We start from the raw sequence: 19,722 nt of genomic DNA on the forward strand, positions 1-19,722 counted from the left end.
AAATCAAGCAGTTCACTGCCCCACGTAGGGTAGAACTGGATAGTGCGCAGGCGCCACCTGGATGGGCAGCGTGGGTAAGATGCGCCGGCAGGGGAAGCGAGGACCGCAGACGCCACAGCAGGACCCTCTAGCCTCTGACCCGGGCGCTCGATGCAGTTGGAAACAGTACGCAGGCGCAGCAGATCCTCGACAAGGCGCGCGCCGCTGTGGAGCCTCAGTGCGCAGGCGCGGGAGTCTCCCCTCTAAGGGCACGCGCCGTCAGGGCAGCGCGCAGGTGTCACGTCGTGGGTGGAGCCCGAGGGGCAGGCGGCGGATTTCCGGTTCCGGGAGCAGCGAACGGCCGCGGAGACGACAGCTACCGCTTAGGAGAAGACTACTTCGGAGGAGGAAGAGGAATTAGGGCAGGCGGGACGCGCAGACAGGACCCTCACCATGAGTCCTCAGGCCTAGGGCGTCGGAAGCTACCTGCCTGGTGCCAAGCTGGTGAGATAGCCGTGGGAGTGGAAATGGAGAGCGCTCAGGCGGAGAATGGGAAGGAATTGAGGCTCGGAACCCTGCCGGGGAGGAATGAAAGGTCCTCAGGCTGAGGAGGTGGAGGAATGGCGGCGCCGGAGTGTTGAAAGGGAGGTCTGGAAGGATTTAGGTGGAGGACGGGAAGAAATATGGCTCAGAATGCTGAAAGGAGTGTCGGGATCCTGGGAAAGAAGACAGAGAATGAGGAAGATCAGAACGCCTAAGGGGAGATATCGGGCTTCTCAAGGAGAGAGAGAGATGGGGGTTCAGAACGTTGAAAAGAAGAAATAAGGGGCCTTCAGCTTGATGACAAGAAGAAATTTTAGGGTTGGAATACTGAAAGGAAGGAGGAGAACTTCCATGCAGGACTAGAAAGAAGGGGGGGCGGTGTCAGAGGCTGACTAGGGATGTCATGATCCTGGACACAAAGGTGGGGAATATATGTGTATTGGGAGAAGTCAGAATTTCTCAGGCTGATAAGAGAAGAATGGAGGTTGAGAAAGTTGAAGGGGAAGAGGGATGACTTTTTGGCTGTAGAGGAGAGACATAGGTTTTTGCTTTGTGCTTGGGGAGGAACTATGGGTCAGAACCCTGAGAGAGGAAAGAAATAACGCTTGCCGAGCTTTTGTGCTGAAGAAGGGGGGACATGGGGGCTTCCAGGCTGAGGAATGGAAAGAATGTGGTGGCGTTGGGGTCTGTCTCAGGGAAGGTCTGTGATGAAGGTTATAACTCTGAAATAGTAGGCTAAGAAGGTATTACATGTGGGGAAGAAATGGAACAGTTAAAACAGTGAAAGAGAAGTTGGAAAATTGTGGGTTAAAGAAGCAGGGAATGGGAGTTCAGAACACTAAAATAGTCGACTAAAACCAAGCAAAATGGGGCCTCTTGTACTGAACTTTGTAAGTATTAGGGGCAGGTCTTAGGGTGATAAGAGGAAGAATAAGAACTATTAGATCAAAGACAGCTAGTGTCTTCTATACGAAGGACAGGTAGAGATGACCGGGGTGGGGGGTAAGTTTCTTGGGTTGACAGTGAAGGGAAACCGAGGAAAACGAGAGATAGGTAGGGAAATGAAAAATGGGGATCAGGCAGAGATACACATGAGAGTTTATTTGTCAGAGCTGACAAATAAAGGCCATCTCTCTATAGTGGAGAGAGGTAAAACAGGCTTGGGTTCCAGGTGGTTAGGGGTTGGGTTGGTATGCAACCAACCAACTCATGGAGTGGTGAGCCTTTCTCAGAAACGCCTTTGGGCAGGAAAGCAAAACTTTTTCCTTAAAATGGCTGCCTAGATGCTAAGCAAGGACCTTATATTTCCCCCCCTTTTTATTGTTTATTGGGCCCCTTAGGGAATGGGAACATATGTCAATCTTCTGTTAACTGCTTCCTGCTGGGAAGGGGCAGCATTTGAGTTGTCAATAGGGGCTTAGGATGTCATTGAAATGATGATGGAAGTTGAGTGGTGGTGGAATGCTGCCCTTGGCTGCCCAATTTTGGTAAGCTGAGTAGGGAGATAGGCAGTCTATATAGAAACTCAAAAGGGGAGAAGTTGAGTGCTTCTTTGGGAGGGCCCTAACCTAAGAAGAGCCAAGGGAAGGAGTTTAGTCCAATCTAAATGTAATCCAAGGGATAATTTAGTGAAAATGTTCTTCAAGGTTCAGTTGGTATGTTTCACCTTTCCAGAGGACTGAGGATGATAAGAGATATGAAAATACCAGGAGATGTTGAGTGCCTTAGCTACAGAGCTTGAAATATGGGAAGTAAATTCAGGATGATTATCAGACTGGAGCAAGGAGATTGAGGCCAAATCGAGGAAGAATGTTCAGTGAGAGTGCTGGCCACTGTGGGAGCACACTGTGGTAGGAAAAGTCTCAACCCATCCTGAGAAGGTGTTGATGAGTACCAAGAGAAATTAGTACCGCTTGACGGGGGCATATGGGAGAAATCCACTTGCCAATCAGAGCAAGGGAGCTGTCCTCTTGCCTGGTTTAAAGGGAAGGCAGGTGGCCAGAGATTGGAGGTGGGATTGTCTTTTTGGCAGATTTCACATGAGGCAGAGAGGGTAGAAAGAAATTGTAGGTCTTCTGGAGAGAGTTTAAGGTGGGAAGTGAGAAATTGTTTTAAAGATATGGTGTTAGGGTGAAAGAGGTTTTGAAGGAAGGTAAGTATCTGTTGAGTGTCAGGTGGGGAAGAATCCATTATGGAACTAGCAAGGCAGAGGACTGCAGGTGGAGTTTGCTGTTGGAGGGCAGAGTCTGCATTGTTGTTGTCTAGTGTCACAAAGGAGGTATCTGTCTTATGAGTTTTACAATGTGAGATGCTGATGGCAGTGGGAAGCTTTGAGGCCTGAAGGAGATCAGAGATAAAGGGGGCATTAGTAATTGAGGTTCCTTTGGTGGTAAGGAATCCATTCTCCTTCCAAATAAGATGGGATCTTTCATCAGAGAAACCTGTAGATATAAAAGGCAACAGGGTGTAAGGAATGTAAGCCCTTATGTGAATGGGGTCGTAGTAGGAAGCAATTAGATTTGAAATATACAGACAGTATGGTCCACCTTGGAAGCGGGTAATGGGAAAGCACTGGCAGACAGAATAGGGGATGGTCCTAAGGTAAGGGTGAGGATCAGGGGAGCAGCTGGCAAATCTGGATGGAAGCATATATGAGGGGAGAAGGAAAGCATAGCCCCCAACTTTGTGAGGATGTCCCTTCCCAAAAAGGGAAAAGGGCACTGTGGGATGACCAAAAAGGAGTGGGTAAAAATTAGAGAGCCAAAAATGCAAACAAGGCTAGGTGTCTGTAAGGGTTGATAGTAGGTCCCCAGAACTCCTTGAGGACTGAATATGTAGCCCTGGTGTATAGGAGGAAGGAGACAGGCCTACCTGAAATATGCAGAATTACCCTGGTTTCCATTGGAGTGATGGTACTGGTCGGGTGATGGGGACCTGGGACTCGTCAGTCTTCTGTAGCCAGTCCAAAGAGTTGGAAAGAGGAACCAGAAGGGCTCGATGGCCAGGGGCTGCCAAGGAGTCAGGGATAGTCAATGGCCAAGTGTCCCTCTTAATGGCATTTAGGACAAGGGTCTGGAGACTTGCAAGGCTTGGGACATATATGAGTACAGTGACCCATCTGACCACATTTAAAACAGTCCAAGCGGTCCCAAGGGACCCTTCTGTGAGCAAGTGGAACTAGGAACAGATACTGAGGCCGGACTGATGGCTTGAGCGAGCATCTGATATTTCTGCTTCTGGGCCTTCTCATTTCTGTCATTATATACCTTAAAGGCCACTTCTGGAACCTCAGCTTGGGAAGTTAGGGGGCCCCTTTTGAGGTACCTTAGTTTGGCCTTAATATTGGGGGAACTCTGGGAGAAAAGTAGGTCATTAGTAGTTGTCTCCCATCTGGAGTCTCAGGGTCCAGATTAGTATATTGTAATATAGCCCTAGTCAGGTGATTTTAAAATGCTGAAGGTTTTCATTCTTATCTTGGATGACTTCCTGGAGGTTTTTATAATTGATATCCTTATGGGCTGCCTTCCTAAGTCCTGCCATGAGGCAAGTAATGAATTGGTTTCTACTAGTTACTCCTCCAGGCGAATTATAATCCCAGTTGGGGTTCCAATCAGGGACCGCTTCAGTGCCAGTCTGGTGGGCAGGGAAGGTCTGATGTACCTCATCAACATAATTTCTAGCTTGTTCCCAAACTTGCCTGCGCTCCTCGTGCAGGAGGGTGTTAGAAAAGATCATATGGACATCATTGAAGGTCAAATCAAATGATTGAGTCAGATATGGAACTCTTTGATATATGTGGTGGGGCTTGAAGCAAAGGACTCAAGCCACTTTTTCTATCTGTGAAAGATCTGACGGAGAGAAAGGCACATGAATCCAGATTACACCATCTTCCCCAGCCCTCTTGTGGACAGGACACAGAGATGCAGGTTGGGCAGTGGCAGCCTATGTAGCAGGAGGAGTGAAGGGTGGAGGGGCTGAGGGGATATTTGCTGTGGCAGCTTCATCAGAAAGAGAATTGTGGTATGGTGGGGACACATCCACTGAGTTGAAGAAGGAGGAGTCCTGGGTAGGATTTTTTGTCCCTTTGGAAGCAGGAGTAGAGGAGGTGAGAGCTAAGGGGACTTGTGCAAAAGAGCAAGTATTGCAGAGACAGGGCTTAGAATGTAGAGAAGAGAAGGCCTGAATATATGTTATCTCTTTGAATTTTCCTGAATGCTCTCAATAGTTAAAAAGATCTCTTATAATATTGGGATCTGGAGTGCTGTTAAGCAGCCATTTAGAGTCATTATCCAGTGGATAATGAGGCCAGATCTATTTGTACACAAACAGATAATTTGAGGGGGCATTAGGTCTGGGCAGGGAGAGAGAGAGGGAGAAAGAGCGAGATACCTTAGGTTAGCCAAGTAGCAGCCTAGGGGACTATGGGAGGGAATGGATGAGGAGGAGCTGCCCATGGTGAGACGCAGGAGGTGAGTTTAGAGGAGGAGCATCCCCCAGTCTCTAGTATCACCTAGTCAAGAGGACAGTTATGCTCACGGTGTTGTTGCCATTACTGGGTAAATGTTGGGGCAGGAGCCTGTAGAGGCACTTGGTCGCCGCACTTGGTCGCCGCACTAGGATTACACAGTAGGGGCAGAAGCCCGTAGAGATTAACCCTAGGTTGAGAGGTAGTCTCACCAGGAACGACTCCCAGTCGCCCTTGGTGATTTTTTTTCTCAAAACCCAGAGCCCAAATAAAAGACCACCTATAGACTCGTAGACAGTAGGGATCAGCTGCAGCTGTGAAAGGTATGGCTAGGGGTGCCCCCCACCACACGGTAACTCTGGAAATACGTCATGTTCAGTAGTCATTTCCCAGGACCCATAGATTGTTTAGGTCCCAGAAACAGAAGTCTTAACTGGAATGTCCAGTGGTGGGTGCGGAGAAGGTGTTCAGTGGAATGGAGGGTCTGGTCCCACAATAGAATTTATATTGGGGCCTGGGGGTGCTCACTGACCCTCAAAGAGGGGAGTGGGCACACCGGGGGACCAATTCCAGGTTTTGGCACCAAAATGAAGGGAAATTGAGGAATGAGAGACAGGTAAGCAAGAAATGAAAGACAGAGACCAGGCAGAGATGCACACAAGAGTTTGTCAGAGCTGACGAATAAAGGTCATCTCTGTATAGTGGAGAAGCAAAACAGGCTTGATTTCCGGGACTTTTATGGGGCAGGCTCAGAAATCAGAGCTGGGCGGGTCCTAATGTGGGTAGTTAGGGGTTGGTTGCTATGGGGGAGTTGTGAGCCTTTCTCAGAAACACCCTTGGACAAGAAAGCGAAACTTTTTCCTTAAAATGGAGGCTGTCACTTAAGATGGCTGTCTTGATGCTAAGCAGGGACCTTATAGGCAGTGAATGAAATGATGGGCTTTCAGTTTGAAGATGAAGAGAAGTAGGGAATCAGTACACTGAAGATTGAGAGCAGTGGAGGCTAGCAAGTCAAGGAATAGGAGGAATGAGGAGCTCTTGGGTCCAGGACAGGGAAGAAGGGTGAGAATGGAGGATTTTCTCTCTCATATGTGTGTGCAGCTATCTGCTGTGGCAGGTCCTAGGTTTCAGGCATGCATTACAGGATATCAGTTATTTGTGTGGCCTGGGGCAGTTTGCCCTTCCTGAAGCCTTGGTTTCTCCTATACCCTCCTCTTCCCACACCTTACAGGCTGCTACTACATTTGGAAGCCTCCATGGCTGAAGACTGGCTGGACTGCCCAGCCCTGGGCCCTGGCTGGAAACGTCGTGAGGTCTATCGCAAGTCAGGGGTCACCTGTGGACGTTCAGACACCTATTACCAGAGGTAATAGATGGGTTGTGGTCAAAATTGGGTGGGGTTAAGCCTGGTTAGGGGCAGGGTAAAAGGGTGTGGTTAACTTTGTGGGTGGAGTTTAAATTATATATATAGTCAGTCCTTATTATTCAAAGTTTTCATATTTCCAAATTCACCTATTTAATAAAATTTATTTGACCAAAGTCAATACGGTGCTTTCGTGGTTATTCACAGACATTCACAGAGCAGTGAAAAATTTGAGTCACCCAATGCACATGTTCCCAGCCAAGGTTGAACAAGGCCTTTTTGTTTCAGCTTCCATATTGTAAACAAGCATTCCTTTTCGTGGTCTATTTAGTGCCATATTTTTTCCCATTTTCATGCTATTTTGTTGGTGGTTTAACTGTTTAAAATAAAGCCTGAATATATAGTGCTGAAGTACCGTCTAATGTTGAGTGCAAGAAGGCTGTGATGTGCTTTGCCCAGAAAATATGTGTCAGATAAGCTTCCTTCAGGCATGAATTAAAAATGTTGTTATCTGTGACTTCAATGTTATGGACCCGAAGTACTGTATAAACATGTACCTTATACCCAGAAAAAGAAGAGGAAACTTGTATGTGAGGACACACTGGGAAGTAAAAAAAGTAACATTTGTGGTACCTAATGAAGCTGTGGAAAAGATTTAGGAAAGCAGCTAAATCTGTGAATCCATGAAATGATGAGCAATAAAGCATAGTGAACAGCACTGTTATGAGAAACACCAGAAAGATACGTTGTCCAGCATTGGGAAAATATAAACCCATCTCAACTAGTGCTGGTTGGCTTACACATTTTAAAAGATTATTGATATGGTATGAAAATTGTTTAAATTGCATGTAGTGCAGGAGCTACAGATGAGGAGTGGGGGGGGGAATCTGGAAAATACTTACAAAGTGTTATATGAGAAAAGGTTTATATAGAAGAAGGTTTTTAATGCCAGTGAGACTGATTTGTTTTGATGGAACAGTGGTAAGCCAATCTGTGCAATGAAAACAGCCTCCAAATCCCCTGGCTTTGAGACATTCAAAACCTAAGCAATAATTTGTAAGAAAAATAAGGTGTCTTTAAACAGAAACACATTAAAAAGGATTATATTTTGATCATTGAATAAAAATGAGGCCAAAGACTTGCTGGACCCTAACCCTGTATTTGTCCCACGGACCAGTGTTTTCTTACTAATTCTGGGTTCTTGGCAGTTTTATAGAACATAACTACCAGGAATAATGAGAATTGACTGTAATTACATATACAGATGTTTATAAACCTTTTACATATGTTTTAGAATTATTAACAATACAGTTAACTATGCTTTTTACTCTAATTTTCTTTTTGTATTAAAGTTTACATTTCCCTAGAGGAAAATATTAAAACTGCAAGTATGTTTTATGTTTAGTTTTATGTTTATCCTTTTATGTTTAGTTCTAATTTTTTCACATATTTACATACTTGTTTTAAAAACTTAAAATTTAATTGTCAGGAATTATAAGGGATCCAAGATTTTACCCTACTTTGGATAAGATAACAAGTGAATGAATGCTGATAGGAAATATGAGACTCCTGGGTCAGAAATGAAAGAATTTATTACATCAGCAACAGGATCCAGTGCCAGTTCCCTGAATCCCAATTCCCACAGTGAATGAAGAGGGCTAAATAGATATGCACTGCATGTCAGTGGGTTGTATTATAGAAAAGAAACTCTGAGCTTATTTTATAATATTAAGACAGTATGCTTTCCTCTTCCTCTGGAAGGAGACCCTGTCTTATCTTCCAAGGTCTGTCTTAGAAACATCTTTGAAAAAATAGTTTATTACAAAGGACAACTGATGCCTCTTATGAGACATGCAGAAATAGAGACTCACGGAGTAATCTTCCAGTATCTCAGCATCAACTACTTGGCACTTTATATTTTATGTACTTTTTTTTTTTTTTGGTACTAGGGATTGAACCCAGGGGTGCTTTACTACTAAGCTACGTCCCAAGCCTTTTAAATTTTTTAAATTTTGAAACAGGGTCTTGCTGGTTTGCTAAGGCTGGCCTCAAACTTAGAATCCTCCTTTTTCAAAATTCTGATTCGATGGGATTGCAGACGTGTGTCACTGCACCTGGATGTAGTTAATATTTTTATGTGCTTTTTTAAAAATATTTTTTTAGTTGTTTATAGACCTTTATTTTATTTATTTATATGTGGTGCTGAGAATTAAACCCAGTGCCTCACACAGGCAAGTGCACTACCATTGAGCCCCAGCCCCAGTCTTTTATGTGCTTTTTTAAACATTTCTGTTAGAATTTTCTTTGCTTGATTATGCATTTGGTATATAATACTTAAATATTTACGTGTTATGTATTTGTGTTCTTATTTGTGTTAATTTTTACTCATAAAAAGTATTTTCAATACCATTAATGCTATGTGTCTATGTTTTATACAGTCGTGTTAGTGATGGGAATACATTAGGAGAAATGCATCATTAGGTGATTTTATTACACAAACCTCATGGAGTACAGTTTTCAAACATTTAGATTGTATAACCTCTACATGCCTAGGCTGAGGAGTGTGTTCTGAGAAATGTGTCATTAGAGGATTTCATCATGTGAACCTTATGGAATGTACTTCTGCAAACTAGGTTATCCCCCCTCAAACCTTCCCACAGGGAAGAGGACTGGGGATTGAACTCAGAGGCTTACATATGCCAGCACAAGTACTCTACTAAAGAGCTGCATTACCAACCTTTTTTATTTTATTTTGAAACAGGGTCTTGCTAAGTTGCCGAGACTGGCCTTGGACTTGAGATCCTCCTGACCCAGCCTCCTGAGTAACTGGGATTATGTAGGAATGTACCACTGCCTTACCATGCAATATAGTCTACGGGATGATATTTATATATGCTGTTTGCAGTTGATCCTTGTGCAGTGCATAACTATGTATGCTGAATCCTGTTGCTCCTAAGGCTATGATAAAATGAGATCAAATCAAACACGAGAGAAAATGATGAAATTGAGAAATGCAGCAAATGTGAGATGAGGCTGCTGCTGTCCCCACATGGTGTACTGTTTTAAAGCAAACTAAAAAGAGTAGGAATGTACTCTAAAATAATGGTAAAATGTGCAGCAAAGGGGCTGGGGATATAGCTCAATGGTAGAGTGCTTTCCTAGCAAGTGAAATCCTGGGTTCAATTCCACTACCACACACAAAAATAGCAAGTACATAAACCAGGAATAGTCTTTTATTAAGTATATTTATTAAGTAGTACATACTGTATGTAATTATATGGGCTATACAACTGGCGTGCTGTAGGTTTGTTTACATCAGCATCACCATAAAAATGAGTAATGTGTTTTGCTTGACATTACAATGGCCATGATGTCACTAGGCAATAGATTTTTCAGCTCTATTATAATCTTTATTGGACCACCTTACAATGTACTGAAACGTCATTATATAGCTCATGACTGTAGTATTTATTAATGTTTGTAAACATGCTGATATTTTTATTCATCTGTTCCTCTTACTCACAGTTGGTTGGGGTTGGATCTGGATGGGGCTCACAGGCCAATTCCAGGGTGCCTCTTGAATCCCACTAGCTCTGTAGGAGGGTGAGCTGGGTGGAACTACATTGGCTTCACCTTGGTGCCAACTCATCCTGGCCCATCCTCAGCCCCACAGGAGACAGGATCCGAAGCAAAGTTGAGCTGACTCGATACCTGGGCCCTGCATGTGACCTCACCCTCTTCGACTTCAAACAAGGAATCTTGTGCTATCCAACCCCCAAGGTACTTCACAATGTATCCAGGCAAGGGTAACTGTGCCACCTGACACCCATGCACTGATCCACATTCCTCGTGCCCTCATTCATCTTTAGGTCCAATCTGTGGCTGTCCCCAGCAAGAAGCGGAAAAAGCCTGCAAGATCGGCCAAAACTCGGAAACGTCGGGTTGCACCCCAGAGGACTGAGGTCAGGAAGGAGAGAAAGGAGAGGAAAGAGACCCAAGAGGATGAGACCAAGGCTGATACTGACACAATCCCAGCTTCATTCCCTGCACCTGGGTGAGTATTGGCCTAAAGTGAACCAGATGGGAGAGGTTTGTGATGGTACTGTTAAGGCCCCATATCTGTTTTTTCCATCGCAGGTGCTGTGAGAACTGTGGAATCAGCTTCTCAGGGGATGGTTCTGGAAGGCAGCGGCTCAAAACATTGTGCAAAGACTGCCGAGGTGAGTGGCCCCCTAGGATGGGACATAAAAAACATGAGCCAGGCCCAGTGTCAGGCTAGGCTGGAAGTTGAGGAGACTACTGGCATGGGTGGAGGTTGGATGTTGGAAGTATGAAGCATGGGTACAAGTTGAATATGGAAGTCAGGGCTGAGGTGGTGGATAAGGCCAGGTGTCGGTAGCTCCCTTCCCATTTCTCTCTCTCCCTCTCCTCCAGCACAGAGAATTGCCTTCAACCGCGAGCAGAGAATGTTTAAGGTAAGTACATGTGCTTCCTCTTCACAACCCTGCAGTAGGACCAAGATGTGATGAAGCTGGTGGAGGGTGTGATGGGTCAGTCATAGAGCCATAGGGTGCAGGAATCCTTTTATGGGGAACTGTCCATGGATTGGTTACCAACTCAGTGATGGGAATTAATTGGGGTATCTATCAATAGATATTGTGATGAAGTCAACAGGGAACCAGTAGACATAGTAGTGGTTTCAGTATGGGCAGCTAATCTGTATTTATTAGATAATAGTGATGAGGTTAATGATAGTGATGGGAGCTAGTGTCAGATCAGCAGACATGGGAGAGCAGGGGGCTTGGAGCCACCCTACTTAGGCCTGTAACCTCATCTCACCATTTCTGGCAGCGTGTGGGCTGTGGAGAGTGTGCAGCCTGTCGGGTAACTGAAGACTGTGGGGCCTGCTCCACCTGCCTCCTGCAGCTACCCCATGATGTGGCCTCAGGGCTGTTCTGCAAGTGTGAGAGGAGACGCTGCCTCCGGATTGTGCAGAGGGTGAGTTGGGCAGGTGGGGTGGGCCCAAGGCTCACCCCAGCCCCTGGCCCTCATAGCCCTGACCCCATGCATCACACCTCCGGCCCCCCCCCCCCCCACAGAGCCGAGGGTGTGGAGTGTGCCGGGGCTGTCAGACCCAAGAGGACTGTGGCCATTGCCGAGTCTGCCTTCGCCCTCCCCGCCCTGGTCTCAGGCGCCAGTGGAGGTGTGTGCAGCGGCGCTGCCTTCGGGTGAGTCAGGCTGGAGGGACCAGCACTGGCCTGGCCGGGCCAGAGCTCGTTCTGTTATTAAAGTTGCCACTGCTGCTGCTGCTTCCTCCCAACCTGGCCTTGCCTAACTCATGTCTTTCTTTTCCCTCCCACCCCACATTCACCTCCCTGACCTCACCTACCTGTCTTTATATGCCAGCACCTTGCTCACTGCCAACATCGCCATCATTGGCGATGTCAGTAACACCCCCCCTAGCAGTGACTTCCCATGCTGTGAGTGCCCCACAGCACACACTTTCTACCTGTCCCATGCATGCTTTCTGCACTTTAAGGGGTTCTGTGTTCACCTGGTGCCATGAAGCCCTAATCAACTCTTTTGGCTGTCTCCCAGGGTAAACGTAGATGCCACAGGGGAGGCCGTGACTCCAAGATGGCTGCCCGACGACACTCTCGAGCTCAGCCAGTGCCTATTCTTCCCACACTGCAGCCTCCAGAACCCCCAGAGCCCATGGAGCTGGTAAGATTTCAGTGGGCAGGGGAAAGCACAACCTTCACCTTTTCCCAGTACCTGCCCTGACCTCGCCCCATTTGCCTCTGCAGCACAACAACTCCCCGGTGCCCTCATCTCCTGCTGAGTTCATCTATTACTGTGTAGACGAGGACGAGCTAGTGAGTGGCCCTACCCTACCTGGATAAGCCTAGACTCTCAAGATGCTTGGTTAACCCAAGGAAGGAGATGGGTACCAGGATGGGATGAGCAATAATGGAGGGGAGGAATGACATGGGATCAGCATGTGCAGTGAGAGTGCCTAATGTCAGATGAACCAACACTTGGTGGTTAATGCAGGACCAGCACACCCATGATAGGGCTGATAGAGGAGCAGGTAGCATAGTGACTGGAGTTCATGTAGGATGAGCAGACATAGCTGACATGGTGGTTGAAGCCAGTGGGGTCAGCAAAATCCTGCTGGAAGTGAGGAATCAAAGACAGTGTTGATAGCTGCACTGTGATGGAGCATCCATAGTTCTAATGTTATCGGACTTGCAGACACTGATTTATGGCAAATGGGAAGTCAGCAGGTTGAGATTAGTGTGCAGCTGGTTCCCTTGATAGAGCTAAAAGAACACCAGAAATAGTACTGGAATGGGTGTTGAGGATGACCTCTCCTAGTCCTAGTGACAGCACCACCATTCCCCCCCACCAGCAGCCCTACACGAACCGCCGGCAGAACCGCAAGTGCGGGGCCTGTGCAGCCTGCCTACGGCGGATGGACTGTGGCCGCTGCGACTTCTGCTGCGACAAGCCCAAATTCGGGGGCAGCAACCAGAAGCGCCAGAAGTGTCGTTGGCGCCAATGCCTGCAGTTTGCCATGGTGGGTGGGGCAGAGGAAGGGTTAGGTGGAGGGGATAGGTTGGGCCAGGTACCCCAGTGTCTGAGAGTGGCGGGCAGGCCTGGTAGGTGGTTGGGTGGTACAGTGGCTCTGGCAAAGAATTAGCAGACCTTGTGCTGGGGTAGGAGTCTAGGTGGCACTGGCATTGCTAATGGAAACTGGTAGGCTCAGTGATAAGGGCTCATGTAAGTAGATTGTGCTGGGACTAATGGGAGGTTAGTATACACATTGAACAGTGCAGGGTGGGTGGGGCCAGTCAAGGCAGCAGGTGGCCATAGTACTCCCATCTTTCCTTACAGAAGCGGCTGCTGCCCAGTATTGGGTCAGAGTCCGAGGAGGGGGCAGGATCACCTCTACTTCACCCTCGTCGAAAGAGATCAGGTTCTGTTCAACGGCCCCACCTGGCCCCCACCCTGAAGCCCCCTTTGGCTACTCGCACAGCCCGACCAGGCTGTGCTCAGCCTCCAATGAAACAGGAAGCAGGTGCTAGCTTTGTACTACCCCCTCCTGGCACTGACCTTGTGTTTTTACGGGAGGGTGCCAGCAGTCCTGTGCAGGTGCCTGGCCCTGCTACAGCTTCCACAGAAGCCCCATTGCAGGTGAGAGTTCCATCTTATCCTCCCTTTACTGTCCCACTCAGCCTGATATCAGGGTGCTAAGACCAAGTCTGCCATTATCCTCCCTCATGCAGGAAGCCCAGTGCTCTGGCCTGAGTTGGGTTGTGGCCTTACCTCAGGTAAAGCAAGAGAAAGCAGATGCCCAGGAAGAGTGGACATCGGATATAGCTGTCCTGACTTCTCCCACATTGCAACCTGGCTGCCCTAGCAAGGTGGGAACAGTGATGGGTGTTCTTTTGGTGCCATAGTGGGATGGTCTATAAGCAGAGTAGTGGTGAGCCATGATGGTGGCACTGTGAGCAGGGTAGGTGCAACTAGATACCCACTTTCAGTTCAATTAACAGGAAAATGAAGGCTAGTAAAGAATGGGAAAGATTTGTAGGCAGAACGGTGGCATTTCTGTGCTGAATTATAATGGAAGTGGGATCTGTCAACACAGTGACCATTTGGCTGACAGACTTTCCTTAGGCCAACCCTATTCTTCTAACCACTGCCCTTCCCCTGCTTCTCTCAGGCAGTAGACCTGTGCCTGCCACCTGTGAAGCAAGAGCCACCTGACCCTGAGGAGGGAAAGGAGGAGAACAAGGATGGCTGTGTCTCCGAATCGGCCCCAGAGGAGGAGGTGGCAGGAGGGCCTGGCACGCCCGTGGTCAGTGCTGGGGGATGCCCTATCTTGCCCTGACCTTGTCTTAGCCCCTCCAGCCATGTTGACCCATGATGTTAATTCTTCCCTAGATCACGGAGATTTTCAGCCTGGGTGGAACCCGCTTCCGGGACACAGCAGTCTGGTTGCCAAGGTGTGCCCCACACAGTGAGGGGTGGGGATGGGGAGGGTGCCTGCCAGATGTGGACCCTGAGTTTTGAAAGTACAGCCAGCAATTTGGGTATAGAAGGAGATGAAGACCCACACTCACTATACTGTTCACCACTGGTCAGGTGACAGGGTTTGCGCAATACCCTAGAACTTTTTCCAGAGTCTCGGCCCAGTAGTGTTCCAAGTCAGGGTCTACTTTTGGTGGGAGGGGGAGAAGACCTGATGCCATGTGATGAGATTCAAAGAAAAAGAAAGATTAGGAGAGTCTGGTGCCTACCTCTCTAAGAAAATTCTATAGGGGTCAGACTTGATATATAAACTTTTATTCAGAAAAACAGCCTTTGGAATCTCCCAGAGACCCCTTGGTAGGCTGTCTCCTAAAGATGAGAAGAGCATATATCACAGAAATGACATTGGGCTAGCCTGGGCAGTGAGGTTGATAGAGGCTCTGGGTCCTGATCTGGGTCTGTGAGCTGGGTTCACACTCAGTTGTGTGACCTTTGGCTTGTCTTGTGCCTCCTGGAGTAGCCTCTATAGAAGGGCTCAGGCTACTCCCTTGAGCCTTTCTTGTTGAGATTACTGTTTCAGCTGCTGAACAAAATTCCCTTTAGACCTGGCAATAGGATGAAGGGTACGTTCCTATAAGAACTGGGGTGGCTGAAGGAGGACCATGGCATGCTGCCTCCTACAGAAGGTTGACAGGCCCTGCACAGAACTCCCAGACACAGGCAACAGAATCCAGTTCAAGCACTGGATTCCCCTGTTCCTATAAACCAGATCCATCTGTACCTGGGAGAGAGGTACTAACTGAGCCCCTGCTGGGTGTATAGTAGTGTAGAGAGATCCTACTCTAATTACACTGAGCCCTTTAAGGCTTGCCCTTCAGAAGAGACAGGATCCCTACCTGTAGGGAGCTTATCATTCCCTGTGCATGATGAAATCATTACATGCTACAGGGTAGGTGTTGGGCTGTTAGTATTGGTGGTTTTTAGAAGAAAGAGGTATAGGATGATTAAGGGAAAGTGGGTGGAGGATGCAGAATGGTAGGAAATGGTTTTGTGATGCTCCATTTGCACATAGCAAACCTCATTCAACATACAGAACTGCTCCCTCTTCTCTAGGTCCAAGGACCTTAAAAAACCTGGAGCTAGAAAGCAGTAGACTGGAGGCTTCTGCAGACTGTAGGACTCAAGGTGATACATGCAGACCGGCTTTGTGAGAGACAACCCTGATCTACCAGGGGCTGGAAGGGGCTAGACTGGTTGCAGGGCTTGTATGTGGATCAACTGTAGGAGGAAAACCTACCAGCAAACCCAAGGAGCAGGCCTACTTCCTACTTGGAGCTTAGAGGAAACAAGCCCAAAAGGAGGAGAAAGTCAGGGGAGAAAGTTGGTGCATCTGCTCCCGGGTCTGAGGGTGATGAGAAGTTGGGTGTTAGGGGTGTGGGAGCTGGGGTGAGGAAGGGAATGTAATTAAAGCCACCACAAAGAACCTAAACAAGTCATCCTCAAACAATTTTAAGTGGCTTCTGGATGAGACATAGCAGTGTCTCTAAACATTTTCTCAGGGAGACAGCAATTGAAAATGCAATGTGAATAAATGAAAAAAGGAAAGGAACCTCTGTTTGGTGAACTCCTCCTATGGACCCATTTATTTAATCCTCAAAACAGTCTTTCTAAGAAGACATCGATTTTGTGCACTTCTGCCAATGAGAAAATTGAGATTCAAAAGATATGAACTTACCCATTGTCAAAATCTAGTGTTGCTAGAACCTAGAATTATACCCAGGCTGTAAAACTTTGTTCTTCAAGCTGTTAACTGCAATCCTATGTGCAATAATGTGTAATACTGCAGTAATAGTTTCCAGTGACAATGAAGATATAGTGGATTGCTATTAATACTATAATAAATCCTTTATACTCCTGCCTTTAGCATGGTTTAGGGAGTTCTAAGGCTCTATTATGTGGACAGGGTGACCTTTTCAGAGCACCTGTTCATCCAGAATCTGGGTTATCCATAGGCCCTGGATGCTGCATAGGATTCTTCAAACCCTAAAGGGTGTCCCTTCCCATTGGCTACTGTCTATTTAGTTGTTACCCTAACTGCCCCTCCTCAGTCAGAGCATTCTTTGGAACTAAAGCTGCCAGCCTGGCTCATCTTTCCTGACACTGTACATCTGCCCTCTGATGACCTTTGTGCTTGGTTCCTGTCCTTGGCCCAAATGTCTTCCAGGAGGCTGAATTCCTGCTTTGAATTCTGCCCAAGGGTCAGCCTGGCTCAGCCTTACCTCACTCTAATGCTTCATTCATGAAATGCCAAAAAGATTTGATATATAATTTGTTACTTAGTTTTACATGGCCAGGACTCAGTGCCTCCCTTGCCTACTCTAGTTCTAGCCCTGCAACTTTAGGTAATTCTGATTTAGATTGGTCATTTCCCATTTCTAATTCACAAGATTCAACTCTCTTAACACTCTCCTATTCTTTGCCCTGCTCTACCTAGTTCAGCTATAGCCAAGAATAGATAATCTAATATTGCTTTGTTCCCACTAGGGAACCCTAGTAAGTCTATAATTCTGACAAGTGATGTTCTAAGGGAAATTTATTTAATTGGCATTCTGACTCATAAGTGAAGAGTGTGATTACCGTGACCACCAAGAAACAGATGATGTATAATGTATATTTTAAGGGATTTATTAGAGGGATTGAACTTCACATAATTGTGGGAGCTGGTTAAACAGTCTCTGTAAGGCTATTTTATTTGCATCTAATGCTGGAGCTTGAAGTCTGCAGGGCAGGCAGTCGGGAAGGGAAGATGGATGTAAAGTGTGGGAGTCTGAGGACACATTGGAGCCCATGAGCACAAGCTGGGACCCACACGGATTGCCTGGAACCTATCTCAGTCTCTCATCACCTCCTGCTTCAGTGATGTGGGTGTCCTGCAGAAGAAGTTGGTGCCCTTCCTCACAGAGTTAAATGTGCACCTGGCTCAGGATTAGAGAAACTGAAGGAAGATCTCAGGGAAGGTGTAGCAGCTGCAGACCTGGCTGCAAGCCTCAGGGCTGCCCCACACCAAGGAGGTGAGCCTGCAGATAAGTGACAGCATGTGTGAACAGCAACAGCACTTTGGTGCCCCTGCACCAGCCTTCCAGCTGTAAACTATGTTACTGCTTCACTTCTGCCCTCCAGTTATCAGCCAGAATGCCTCATGTGGCCATCCTAACCAGAAGCGTATGGGGAAGGGAGTTCTGGGAAGCAGCCAAGATGATGCGTTGCAAAGCTAACCTGCTGTGAATCAGCTCCCAAGGGTCTCACTACTCAACTGAGGATAACTTGATAAAACTACATTGCTGAAAACACAAAACTCAAGACAAATTCTATCAAGCCAGAACAAATTTGCTGGTCTTCAGCTATTTTTGTCATTCATTCAGGTATTAAGAACCTGGCCCAAAGTAGGCACTGTGTTTAATAGTGGGATACAGAAATGAAAAAAAGATATGGTCCATGCAGTTTTATTAAATGCATCAATATATATTACAAGTGGTGAATGGATTTCCAAATTTATCATGGAATTTAATGCTGAAAATGTAAAATTTAAGAAACTAAGGGGAGGCCAACCTTTGGGTGAAGATTGTTGGGCACAGTAGAAATTGGAAACAATTAAGTAACTGTTCTCTAACTGTTCTATTTTTGAATTATTTTTAAGGAGATTTTTATTGTCCTCTTTATAGATTTATATGCTTAGTGTTTATTTGGGGAGTGACTTGATGGTGATAGCAGTGATTGCCTCAAAGAAACTGGGATAGTGGATGGCAGGATCAAAGTCAGTTCTATCCAAGGACCCCCAAGGTACATCATTTTCTAGGCCTCACAGGGTGGTTGGTGGCTAAAGGCTGAGGCGCTTTTGCTGCTGATACTCACATGGGCCCAGCCCTCCAATCTCCTCAGGGCGGGGGAGCCTGCCAGCAGTCAGTCCTGCCTTAGGGTGAGACTTACCACAAATGCCTCCCCCTGGACAGGGCCTGGAGGGAAGCAACTACCCCTTTCGAAGAGGTAAAGGACTAAAATCGAACTGGAGTTAAATAACCAGGCTCATCCAGGGTGAGGGTGCTGCAAGATCAACTCAGGAACCAGCACTGAGACATCTGAGGGCAGCCGCCTGTCAGCATCAATTGGCTTCCCTGTCTGTCGCCTCCAAGAACTCATCGGGACCCTCCGGGCTGCACAACCTCGAGGGCACCCAACTGGCAGCCCAATCTCAGTGGCCTTTCCCAAACCCCGAGAGGATGGAGGGCACAGCATTTTCATTGCCTCACTTCTCTGAGGGTATATGGGCTGGGGAGGTTCCCCTCAGACCCACCCCTACAGGCCAGTCAGTGCCTGGGAGACTTAAAGATCAAGGATCCGCCCCCCAGGACGTCTTCCAGTGAATCCAGTAGACTTCCTAATTTCTTTCTTTTTTGTTTGTTTCAGGCTACGTAAACTCTTAGCAGTAAATGAAAATGAGTATTTTACGGAACTGCAATTGAAAGAAGAAGCATTATAGGAGAAAAATGAATTATTAAAAGATTATTAAAAGAGAAGAAAGACATTATTTTGTGGCTGAAAAGCTGAACCAGCAATTCAGGATATGGAATCCAAATCTAGAAATGTACCACATAGAAAACCGAAGTGGGTGAACTACAAATGATTAAGGAATGCTAATTTACAGTATACTGCGGCCTTAAGAAGGTATACACAGTTTGTACTTTGGTTACTGGTATACCTTCATAACTGGCGTAGTTACTGGTTTTTCCCTTCTGTGCTCTGGTGTTCTATGCTCAACCTCACTTTAGAATGGGAATGCCAAAGAGTCATTCTTAATTGGCTTTTATGTATTAACTACCTTCATGCTCTTGAGGGGAAATACAAATGTGGCTTCTACCTGTGCTGAGGTCTCTGCCAGATCCAGTTCCCTGATCTGTGTTGCAGTTCTGCCAGGGATCCTGATTCTCAGGAAATGATCACCTGGACTTCTGAATTTGCATCCTGACCCAGGTCCACTGTGATCCCTTGATTCAGACTCTTTTTGGTCTTTATTTTGCTCAGCCAGGTAATGCCACTGCCCCACCAGCTCATTTGATCTGCCCCCCTTCCTAAGAAAATCCTAAGTCTAAACCCTGGTTTCTGCCCAGTGCAGTAGGAAAATTTTATTAACAGATTATTATTACTGGTTGGGTAGTTTGATAAAGCACTTTGGCTCCCTGAGCCTTAATCCACTACGCTCTAAATGAGGATAATATCTGCTGTTCTGTCAACTCTGTAAGATATTTGTCAAGCTCCAAGGTTGTATCTGTAAAAATAC

At 46.7% G+C, this 19,722-nt stretch overlaps 1 protein-coding gene across 10 annotated transcripts; it reads left to right on the forward strand.

Moving 5' to 3' along the window:
- Positions 1 to 272: 272 nt before the first annotated feature.
- Positions 273 to 19,714, forward strand: Mbd1 (methyl-CpG binding domain protein 1). Of its 10 annotated transcripts, none has more exons than XM_076837011.2 (17): positions 273 to 483; positions 6,219 to 6,353; positions 10,016 to 10,130; positions 10,220 to 10,404; positions 10,488 to 10,570; positions 10,785 to 10,825; positions 11,202 to 11,348; positions 11,450 to 11,578; positions 11,949 to 12,074; positions 12,158 to 12,226; positions 12,763 to 12,930; positions 13,248 to 13,547; positions 13,640 to 13,777; positions 14,080 to 14,214; positions 14,301 to 14,362; positions 15,501 to 15,572; positions 18,852 to 18,939. In XM_076837011.2, the coding sequence occupies exons 2-16, from the start codon at positions 6,244 to 6,246 to the stop codon at positions 15,538 to 15,540; spliced, it is 1,848 nt and encodes a 615-aa protein (XP_076693126.2). In that variant the 5' UTR covers positions 273 to 483; positions 6,219 to 6,243; the 3' UTR covers positions 15,541 to 15,572; positions 18,852 to 18,939. The 10 variants fall into 10 exon arrangements, with proteins under 10 accessions (XP_076693126.2, XP_076693127.2, XP_076693124.2 ...); XM_076837012.2 differs by having other exon boundaries at positions 12,766 to 12,930; XM_076837009.2 differs by lacking the exon at positions 15,501 to 15,572 and having other exon boundaries at positions 18,852 to 19,714.
- The last annotated feature ends 8 nt before the right edge of the window (positions 19,715 to 19,722 follow it).

This window comes from Callospermophilus lateralis, chromosome 17 (assembly GCF_048772815.1).
Source record: "Callospermophilus lateralis isolate mCalLat2 chromosome 17, mCalLat2.hap1, whole genome shotgun sequence".
NCBI lineage: Eukaryota > Metazoa > Chordata > Mammalia > Rodentia > Sciuridae > Callospermophilus > Callospermophilus lateralis.